At 44.6% G+C, this 11,390-nt stretch overlaps 1 protein-coding gene across 2 annotated transcripts; it reads right to left on the minus strand.

Moving 5' to 3' along the window:
• Nucleotides 1-88: 88 nt before the first annotated feature.
• On the minus strand, nt 89-10,860 carry LOC125428647 (zinc finger protein 397-like). Of its 2 annotated transcripts, XM_048489112.1 has the most exons (5): nt 10,766-10,860; nt 8,791-8,983; nt 6,297-7,164; nt 4,521-4,656; nt 89-1,926 (listed from the first exon to the last, which is right to left on the minus strand). In XM_048489112.1, exons 3-5 carry the CDS (start codon nt 7,116-7,118, stop codon nt 896-898), a joined length of 1,989 nt encoding a protein of 662 aa, XP_048345069.1. In that variant the 5' UTR covers nt 7,119-7,164; nt 8,791-8,983; nt 10,766-10,860; the 3' UTR covers nt 89-895. The 2 variants fall into 2 exon arrangements, with proteins under 2 accessions (XP_048345069.1, XP_048345070.1); XM_048489113.1 differs by lacking the exon at nt 8,791-8,983 and having other exon boundaries at nt 10,766-10,845.
• Between the last annotated feature and the right edge of the window lie 530 nt (nt 10,861-11,390).

Genomic DNA, 11,390 nt, shown 5'->3' on the forward strand with positions numbered 1-11,390 from the left:
GACAAATGTTCTTCAGGATGGATGAAACCCATTTCTTCTCAGTTGCCCATCCCTGATGTAGAGATTAGAATCAAATAAAGAATGAACCTTTTGAGAAATGTGGTATGTTTTTATTGTTTTAGAACTTTAACTGTTTTAGAACTTCAAGTGTCTGAGATGGCGTATCTGCAAGGCAAATAACCACACCATTTGCAAAAGCATGAGGGGAATAAAATGCTACTCCCTCTTAAAACAACTATTGGTAACAATGAAGGAAGCACCAAAGTGTCTCAGCAAGCAGAGGGAATTGTTTCCCACACTCATACATAATCGATCTCTTGCATATGGACACGATCTCAAGTCACAACTGACTCATGGCAACCCTGGAAATGAGTTTTCAAGGTAAGTGAGAGGCAGAGATGGTTTGCCATTGCCTGCCCATGTTCTCCCATCCAATACCGACATTACTTAGCTTCCAAGAGCGAATGAGATCAGGTTATACCATGCCATCTTTCATCCACTAATCTCAGTACCAAATTGAAAACAGCTGATAAGGTTGGCATTACCACTGAACAACAAGAATAATGAAATTATTTCTAACCAAGTCTTCTGCCTACTTTAATAGCAGCCAAACAAGCCCCTTTATCCAGGCAAGAATGGGGAGGTCACCCAATGTGTTTGGAAGGCAACACACAATTAGGCAAGCAGCAAATTACAAAGACTGGGCATCTCAAAATGTGTTCAGGATCCAATATAAGTCTTTCCCCACCCTAAAAATATCTGCACATCACAAATAGGTGGTTTGATGTGCAGAGCGCATGGTGCACACTGACTTAATGTTTTCATCACATTCTGAGCAATTTATCTGTCTTTCAGTTAATAAGGCTTGATTGCTCACACCACATTGATGTGGCTTCTACTCAGAGAGAATCTCTTGATGAGAAGTAAGGTGAGCATCTTTCCCACATTCTGAACATTTGTACGGTTTCTCCCCTTTGTGGATCTCTTGATGCGAAGCAAGGTAGGTGCTCCATCGAAAGCACTTCCCACATTCCAAACATTTGTATGGCTTCTCCCCTGTGTGGATTCTCTGATGTGCTTTCAGGCTAGATTTACTGCAAAAGTTCTTGCTGCAAAAGGAGCAGATGTAAGGTTTCTCCCCTGTATGGATTCTCTGGTGTGAGGTGAGATGTTCACTCCGGCTGAAGCTTCTTCCACACACCAAGCATTTGTAGGGCTTCTCTCCTGTGTGGAGCCTCTTGTGTGATGTAAGGTTGGTGCTTTTACTGAAGCTCTTTCCACACTCCAGGCATTTATGTGGTTTCTCTCCAGTGTGGATTCTCCGATGCGCGTTAAGGCTTGATTTTGTACAAAAGCTCTTGCTGCAGTCTGCACAATGGTACGGCTTCTCTCCTGTGTGGATTCGTTCATGGGAAGTGCAATGGTGTCTCTGGCTAAAGCTCTTTCCGCAGTACGAGCATTTGTAAGGCTTCTCCCCTGTGTGGATTCTCTGATGCCTTTTAAGCCTTGGCAGATCAGAAAAGCTCTTGTTGCAGTTTGGGCACTGATACGGCCTCTCCTCTGCCTGAATCCGTTGATGTGATGCAAGGTTTATGCTCCAGCTGAAGTTCTTCCCAAAGGTCAAGCTCATGTTTTTTTTCTCCCCCATGTGGACTTTCCAATGAGCATTAAAGCTGGTTTGGCGGCAAAAGAGTTTCCCACAGGCAGGGCATTTGATCCATCTTTTCCCTTTGTGCTTTTTTGGCTGGTGGTCACCATTATCACCAGCAACTGGATTTTTCTTCCATTTCTCTGTCAGACACTTTACTTCTTGGCTCTCTAATCTCTCTGGATCTGCAACACTCTCCTCTGTCTCTTCACTCTGGGCCACTTCTGATGAGGCCTTGCCTGGCTCTCCCTCATGTTCATGCTGCCATGTGTTGTTGCCTAGAAAAGACAAAAGAAAGAAAGAAAGAAAAGAAAGTGATCTTGTAAGAGAACTCCCTTCTTAGGGCAATTTGGCTGTCTCCCTTGGTTGTTGCTTTATGCCAGCGGGGAAAGGCTTTAAAGATAGGACTATCCATAGCTACAAGTCAAAATGGATACTGGCAATGATGCATACCTACTCTCTCCAGTATCAGAGGAGCATGCCTATTAGATCAGGTGCTGTGGAACACAGGCAGGATAATGCCGCTGAGGTAATCTTGCTTGCGGGCTTCCTGGAAGAACATGGCATCCATCCATCCATCCATCCATCCATCCATCCATCCATCCATCCATCCATCCATCCATCCATCCATCCATCCATCCATCCATCCATCCATCCATCCATCCATCCATCCATCCATCCATCCATCCATCCATCCATCCATCCATCCAATTTTGATTTTTAAACCACCTTCCCCCGAAGGGCTCAGGGCGGTGTACAACATAAAACTATACAATATACATAGAGTATAGTATAAAACTATAATATATACATATAAAATTAATTCAGATTAAAACCATTTAAAACAGCAACAATCTATATTAAAAGTAACTTAGCTGTGACAAATGGCGATAAAAGCCCCCCCACCCCCAAGCTGAGCCCACTGGAGGCCTAGATTATATGGGCCTCAATCAACCCGGCTGGCCAAATGCCTGGTGGAGCAGGTCCGTTTTACAGGCCCTGCAGAAAGCTTGTAAATCCCACAGGGCCCTGGTCTCCCTAGGGAGCCTATGTGGACAAAATGCTGGACGTGATGGACCTTTAGTCTGATCCATGTTGGCTTTTGGAGAAAAATCACCCGGACAAAGCTGTTGCAGGTTGTGTCTGCAACTTGTTTAATGACAATGTCTTGCCCCATTTCAGACAAATCTTAAAGAGGCGTCAGAAACAGACATCTTTGAGCTTTCTGGTGTGACATTGGTCTACTGGCTCTGAAGCTGGTCCTACTGCTATTGTTTGTTACTGTTTTCAGCATTAAACACTATGTTTATTCACCAAAAAATGTGTTTTTGGTATGTTTTTTGGAGTGCCTAGAACGGATTAATTGGATTTACATTGATTCCTATGGAAAAGTTTGCCACGGTTTTCATCGGTTTTGGTTTTCATCGATTCTTTTCGGACGGATTACCAACGAAAACCGAGCTTCCACTGTATAATAAAACTATAATATCAAGTCACATCATTGCAGCTCAGTGCTGTTTGCTGTAGCTGTCAGCAGCTTTCCTAGATCTCTAGCAGGGAAAGGTCTCTCCCAACACAGGCTGCCAGAAATCCTTAGAAAGCAGAGATATTGGAAGCTGAAGCCAGGACCTTCTACACACAATGCAAAACTCAAACCCAGGGGTCCCCAACGTGGTGCCCATGGGCACCACACTTTCCCTGGTATCTGCTGAGTGTTTTTTAGAAAGCACGCAGGGCCAGATGGAGTTTTTGCTCAGCAAGACTTCTAATTGACCACCATGGGTCAGATTGGCTGGGCAGATATTTTTTAAAAGTTGCTATGACAGTCTTTAAAAGTCTTAACTGCACAATCAAAAATAAGCTGTGTGCACACAAGAAAATATTCTTAAATAAGATGGTGAATTTTAAAGGGTATCTTGTTTAACAGAATTTCTGCCTGGAATCTTCAACAGTTACTATTAGAAGAAGAAGAGTTGGTTCTCCTTGAATGAACCTGCCTTTTACTGAGCTAGACCCTTGGTCTACCTCACCTTTTGTCTAGAGATGCTGGGGATAAAACCTGGCATCTTCTATAACCATTTTGGTCTGCAGTAGAAGAAAAAAAAATCCAGTCCAGTAGAACCTTAGAGACTAACAAGATTTTCAGGGTATAAGGTTTCGATAATCAAATCTCTGTTCATCAGATCCCTGACAAAAATAGTTTTGATTCTCAAGGAAGAGAGGTTTGGATTTATATCCTGCTTTTCTCATCTGTGAGGAGTCTCCAAGCAGCTCACAATCACTTTCCCTTCCTTCTCCCATAACAGTCACCTTGTGAAGATAATGGGGCTGAGAGAGTTCTGAGAGAACTGAGACAAGCCCAAGGTCAACAGCAGGCTTCATGGGAAAGAGTGGGGAAACAAACCTTGTTCTTCTAATTAGAGTCTGCCATTCATGTGGAAAAGTGGGGAATCAAACCTGGCTCTCCAGATTAGATTCCACCGCTCTAAACCACTACACCAGGTTGGAGTTATAAATGACTTTAGTCCCTAAATTTTGTGGTTGGCTCCACATCCTGCAGAAGCCATTTTGTAACTGGCTCCAGGCCCAGTGGCAGCCATTTTGTGGCTGTGCACACCATCCTGTATCAGACTCCCAAAGGTGTCCACAGGCTGAAAAAGGCAAGGGAATCTTGACAACCTCTATTCCTGATCCCTTCACAAGATTCCTGAAGTGGGAAAAAATTATACAAAATGTAAGAGGAATGAGAGCATTTCCCTGATCCAATCACATCAGAGGTGATCTCGAACCAGCATTTGCAAACAGAATACTCCACATTTGAAGATAAGCCACACAGAACTAGGCAAAACTTTACTGAGCTGAGAGTCCTTACCTAGCTGTTCCTTGGGTGAGCTCATGTCTTCCTCATCCACTTCCTGTTTTGCCTCTCCACACAGCTGCCTTGTTCCCGCATCAAATGGAGCCTGCTCAGACTTGGAGAGAGGGTCAGCCACTGCCAGTATCTGTTTCTGAAACAAATGGATCTTCTATCAGCACAGACAAGCCAAGGGAGGAAGATGACAGCAGGTCTACAAAAGCCCAGCTGGTGTTTTTGGTCATCAGATCAAACAACTGAAGGCACACAGAAAACTGCTAAATACCACGTCAGAGTATGCTGCATCGGCGAGACCTATGAATACCCACGAATTGAAGATGGTGGAAAGTTAAGCCCAAGATCTTCTGTAGGCACAGCAAGTTATCTACCTCCAAATCATGGGTCCTTTGTTAAAGTCGATAAAAAATAAGGCCAAGGTCGATGGTGCAAAATAAGAAAAAAGTATCTTTTATTAGTAAAAATTCCGAAAACTCCCTATGCGTTTTGCCTCTTGGAGAAATGTGTAGGGAATTTTGGAAACTTTGAGTAATAAAATATAAATTTTTCCTTATTTTGCACCATCAACCTTGGCCTTTTTTTTTCTTTTGACTGGTACAGCCCTTTTTTCCCCTCCTGTCTTCGTCAAAGCAGCCTTGCGGATACAAACTTGCTTTAGACAGAATCAGACCCTTGGATCCAGGTACCTAAGTACTGCATACCTTGATTGGGAGCTGCAAAGTCCTGGGCACATAAAAGTCATTTCCAACCCCTGTATTTGAAATCCTTTAGCTGGAGATGCCAGGAACCAAACCTGGGACATTCTGCATGCCAAGCAGCAGCAGCAGAAGAGTTTGGATTTATAGCCCGCCTTTCTCTCCTGTAAGGAGTCTCAAAGCAGCTAACAAACTCCTTTCCTTCCTCTCCCCACAGTAGACATCTTGTGAGGTAGGTGGGGCTGAGAGAGTTTAGAGAGTACGGTGATTAGTCCAAGGTCACCCAACAGGTTTCCTCTGGAGGAGTGGGGAATCAGACCTGGTTTTCCAGATTACCGTCCATTGCTCTTTACTATACTATGCTGGCTTTGCCACTAAGAAGCTCTACTAGTAAGCTGCTGGCCCCTCCCTAAGTGAACCCGCCTTTTACTTTCAGCTGGAGATACTAGAGACTGAACCAGGGACCTTCTGACAAGGAGCAGCTCTCCAAAGTCCCAGACACAGAAAAGTTATTTCCAATCCCTGTAATTTGAGATAATTTAACTGGATACTGGGGAATGAACCTGAGTCCTTCTGCATGTGAGGCAGATGCTCTACCACTGAACTGCAATCTCTTTCCAACCCAAGACATGAAACATCAACCAAGACAGCAAGCAATTCTTGTTAATGGCTGACATGGACCAGTGTCAGGTAGTGGTTAGAGTGTCGTTTGAGGATCTGGGTGATCCAGGTTTGAATTCCCACTTGGTTATAGAAGCTTGTTGGATGACAGACACACACTGTCAGTCTAACCTTCCTTGCAGGGCTGTTGTGAGCATGAAACAAAGTACAGGAGAACAGTGTAAGCCACTTTGGGTCCCCATTGGAATAAAAGACAAGGTATAAGTGAAATAAAATAAATAAAAAGATAAGATTCCTCCTTGGTCCTCCTGAGCCTACATTTTAACAGTTAACCTTAGCAGAGAGCAACATGAAAACAGTCACCCATCAAGAGACTGTCAAAAACAGAGAAGTAGGAGAATAAGTTTTTCTCCCTGGCCACCTGGAATGCTTTGAGATATCCACCATGAATCCCCCTTACTTGTTCCTCTGGTCTCTCATCAGTCTCCTGTTGCAGCTTCAGGAATTCCTCGGCTAAGGCCACCGCCTGGGAGCAGCTCTCAGGGCCATGCTGCCTCACCCAGTTCTGGATATCAGGAGGGAGGACAGTCAACAGTTGCTCTAGGATGAGCAACTCCATGATCTGCTCCTTTGAGTGCCTCTCCACCTTCAGCCACTGATGGCAAAGTTCTTGGAGACGATGGTAGAGTCCTCTCGGCCCCTCAGCTTCTTGGTAGCAGAAATGCCGGAAGTGTTGGCGCCACCTCTCTCTAGTCAGGATGTCCCATCGCAAGATGGTTACCTTAACCTTCCCATAATCCTCTCTGTCTCTGGGCTCCAAGGTGCTGAAGGCCTGCTCTGCTTCTCCACTGAGTGCTGGTAAGAGTCGGGTCACCCACTCATCCTTGGGCCACCGGCAGGCTTCAGCCACCTGCTCAAAGGAGCTCAGGAAGGCTTTTGTGTCTTCCCATGGTGTGGGTTCCCTCAGCAACTTTGGCATCTGCCAGCCTGTGTGGGGGGACTCAACTGTCTTCAGGAATTCCTGCCACTGAACTTCCCACTGTTGAAGTGAACCCTCACCTGGTTCCTGCTTGATCTGTCCCTCTGGGCTACTCTGCACAAGTCCCCCAATACTGTCACCCTGGGTGACAAGAGAGGCTCTTCTTGAGCACCCCGATCCCTTCCCCAGGTTGAGCCCTGCTGCATCTGGATCCTCCATTTTAAACCCTGGCAACCTCCGTTGTTGCAGATCCATCAGAATCTGAAGCCTGAAGCCTGGCTTGGACTCCTGCTCTGCGGCCATATTCTGCGACTTGCCAATAATTTGGATCCCAAGTCCAGAATCTTTCCTAAGGGGAGAAAAAAAGAAACATTTGAGAGTAAGAATGAATGTACACAGATCTTCAAGCACCCAACAAAGAGAGCCTCTGTGAAACACAAATAAAAGAGGATAGTAACCTACCAGGACATTGGTAGTAACTGGGGAATACTTATGAAGTGCAAAACATGGGATGGAGTAGGGACATGGAGTCCTCAGTCCTACCTGGTGTTGGGGGGACCCTCAGAATAGTCTTGCCTTTTGTTTTAGAGGAAGAATTTGGATTTATATCCACTTTTCTCAACTGTAAGGAGTCTCACAGCAGCTTACAACCTCCTTCCCTTCCTCTCCCCACAACAGGATTTATAACTTACTTTTATCTTCTGTAAGGAGTCCCAAAGAAAATTACAAACTCCCCACAACCCTTCCTCCCCCACAACAGGTACCTTGTCAAGTAGGTGGGGCTGAGTGAGTTCTGAGAGAACTGTGACTAGCTCAGGTTCACCCAAGCAGGTTTCATGTGTGGGAGCAGGGAATCAAGCCCAGTTCTCCAGATTAGAGTACACTGCTCTTAGCCATTACTCCGCACTGTCTCTCTTTGCGGTTTATTTCTACAAAGGTAAAGGTGCTCAGGGTCATTATACTGGTATCTTGAAGAATTGACTTCCCACACACTAAGGGAAGGAATCGTAAACCAGTCAACATCTTCCAAAACATCCTATTGTTAACAGCCTTGCTTGAGTCTTGCAAACTGAGAGCCATGGCTTCCTTCATAGCATATTACCTACTCCTCCAGTATACCTTATTTAGAGACTTCCTTTTCTTTTTTCTCTAATAAGACATTCCATACCAAGCTGTAAGTGGGTATAAAACCCTAGGTTGCACTTGCAGGCCCCTGTGCTATTTGTGTATCCTTCTAATAACTTACATTCTTTTTGAGAGATTGTCAAAAAAGAAACCTCCAGTGCCCTAGGGATAGGTTAAAAACGTGACTGTCTCCCTCTAGATTCTGGTGGCAACAGAAAGTGCTGTGCTGTCACATATTACTAATAGCACCCCCTCATGGAGTTTTCAAGATAAGAGACATTCATAGCAACTGTGATCCTCCTTAATGGCCTCCCATCCAAATACTAACCAGGGTCCACCCTGCTTAGCTTTTGAGATCTGGCAAGATCCGATCTGCCTGGGCTATTCAGGCTAACCTTTAGGCTCATACAGAGTTCTAAACTGATAGCTGAAAAGCAAGGGGTAATCCCATTCAGTTCACTATCCAAGAGGGATTTTTTGTCTAACTCACATGATCAGGTATACATCAGAGAAGGCATGCTGGCTAAAATTCTCTCTGACACCAACAATGAAATCAATGGACTTAGAAGCATGTCAACACTGCAGATCTTAGATGCCCACTGTCCTCCTTGGAATCCCTATTTTGAGGCCTAAGAATACCTTCATTTATGGTTTCAGAGGGTAGCCATGATGATGTGCAGAATTATTTATTTAAAACATTTTAATGTCACCTTTCCAGCCCATCATGTGACAAACATTTTTTTAAAAACTGAGCAATTACAAATACAGTTAATGATAAAATAATTCAATTAGAAGAGGGCCCAGTAACCATTTATTGGAGGTATGCCAGACAATACAAAAAAGTCTTCACCTGCTGGCAAAAGACACAGGAAGTGGAAAACAGACGTATCTTCTTGGGGAGGAAGTTCCAAAGGTGATCGTGGCAACCAAACCACAGCCTCCAAAGATGACCAGAGCAAACAGGTAGGTTCATATGAGAGGAGGTAGTTCTTAAGGCATGCTGATACCAGGCTTTAAACAACTAGATCTGAATCCATTAGCACCTTAGAGATGAACAAGATTTTCAGAGTACGAGCTTTAAAGATTTCAACTCAATTTTTAATATATGAGAAAATTTCTAGAAATGTATAATAACCATCTATTAGTGTTTTTACCTATTTCATTTCTGTAGAATTTACAAAAGGCATCATTTTATGGTGATTATGATATCATTTTTATTGCCGACAATAGTCATCACAACTCTACTGATTTTTTAAAAAAGGTAAAGCTAGCCCCTGCGCAAGCACCAGGTCATTACTGACCCATGGGATGACATCACATAATGACATTTACTAGGCAGACTATGATTTGCCAATGCCTTCCCCAGCCATCTATAAATTACCCCCAGCAAGCTGAGTATTGATTTTACTGACCTCAGAAGGATAGTCAATCTTTAGCTGACTACCTGCAACTGACTTTCATTGGGATAGAACTTAGGCTTTAACTGCAGTACTGCAGCTTACCAGTCTGTGCCATAGGAATCATAGATAATATTAAATATAATTTTCCCTTAGTCTTTGTAGGGTAGGCTGAGTGCTAGCAACTGCCTTAAGGTTGACTGTGTGGCTTTGAACCCATGCCTCTTTGGTCCTGATCTGATACTCTAACGGCCATTGTATGCTGGCTCGTGATGCACAAAGATGCCCAGTTTCTTTCTGACCGACAGCCTAATTGATCTCATTCCTAAAACACTGTCAACCTTTCTAGAAGGAATGAACTATAATGGCCATGATACATACTCAGAACAAACCCTTAAGCCACAGACTGGAAAGCCAATGAAAAGTTTCCCCAAATTCCCACTCTAAAAAAATAGTATCAGAACTTTCAGGGGTGTGGGAGGAGGGGAAGGTTGCTTCTATGTATATGGGAACCGCCTTAGCAGGGTGTAATGTCTTGGAGTACATTCTCGACATTTGGCATTTTCTGTGGGGGAGCTGAGCTGTCACCTGGAGATAAGTTTCTGATGAAGGGAGCTTCAACTCTTGAGGGCTTATACCCCCACCCCCCCATATCTTGTTTGTCTCTAAGGTTCTACTGAACTCAAGTAAGTTGTAATCCTGGGAGATATCTGGGCCCCACCTGGAGGTTGGCAACCCCAGCTTCAGAAGTAGAAAAGTGGGTTGCTGATTTTTTAAATCCATAAACACCATAATAAGGGAAATGTGAGGATTGAGCGGATGGTCACTGATCTAGGACCAGCCACATCTAAGCTGAGGATTCTTCAACAGTAGCTGACAACCTCACAGAGGACTAGCCACTTTCCTGTTCAACGTGTCCCTCCAGACACAAACACAGGCATACATTTTTCACCCCAAAATTAGTTTTCCTTTAAAAAAAAAAACCCCTTAAAAAATCTCCCACACACATCCTTTAAAAACACTGCCTCTCAAGTATAAAACCACTCTCTGCTTGGGAGCTTCCCCTACCCCAAACCTTCACTTTAGAATATGCTGCTGGCATGGTTGCCAACTCCAGGTGTGGACATTACTAACGATCAGGGGGTGGAGCATGGAGAGGGCAGGGTTTGGGGAGGGGCCTCAGTTGGGTAGCATGCCAGTGTCCAGTTGTAATGCCAGATCTCCAGTGCAAACCTACTACCTCTCCCCCAAATTAATTTTAATGCAGAAGGCACCAATCCCCCACACACGCATGTTGCCCTATTCTGAAAGAGGGGGGTAAGAAGGAGGGAAATGGGGGGTGGGGGGGGGGTCAGTCTTTCTCTCTCTCCCTTCCTGGCTGTGGTTTCTTTGCTTCTGCTTCTTTCCGGAAGCGCAAAAGTTACTCACCCAGAACCCCCCAAAGCCAAAAAGAAGGGAATATGCAGGAGAGGCAGCCCCTCCACGGGGAAATGTACATTCAATGGGGGCAAATTGGGGGGGGGGGGTCTCCCTTCTAGGATTCCAAGCTCTATGTTTCCCATAGACTTCATAACAAAACTCCCAGACGGGCACTTCCTTACGTCGCGAGCAGCGCTTCCTGGAAACATTTGAGCCTTTTTATTCTTTTTTTTAAGCTCAGCAAATTAGGGGCGTTGGAGAAATGCAAGATTTTGAATGTGGCAGAAGAGGGTTATCCGTGGAACTTCTATTCTCACCGATACATTTGTGCAAAACCAGGAGTTCATCCTCGTTCAAAACCAAGCCTCTGTTTTCCTGCAATTGCACCTTTGGACTGCCAACCTCCAGATGGGACCTGGGGTTCTCCCGGAATTACAACTGGTCTCCAGGCTAGAGAGATTAAGTTCCCCTGGAGAAAAATGGCAGCTTTGGAGGCTGGACTCAGTCTCTACATCATAAGAGAGATCAATTCTCCTCAAACAGGGGTTCCAAATGAGGGACCTGTAGGTGCCATGGCATGCACTGACCCCTTTCTTGATACATGCCAAGTATTTTTAGAAGCGGGGGTAGGTGA

The sequence above is a fragment of the Sphaerodactylus townsendi genome, linkage group LG03, assembly GCF_021028975.2.
Source record: "Sphaerodactylus townsendi isolate TG3544 linkage group LG03, MPM_Stown_v2.3, whole genome shotgun sequence".
Classification (NCBI taxonomy): domain Eukaryota; kingdom Metazoa; phylum Chordata; class Lepidosauria; order Squamata; family Sphaerodactylidae; genus Sphaerodactylus; species Sphaerodactylus townsendi.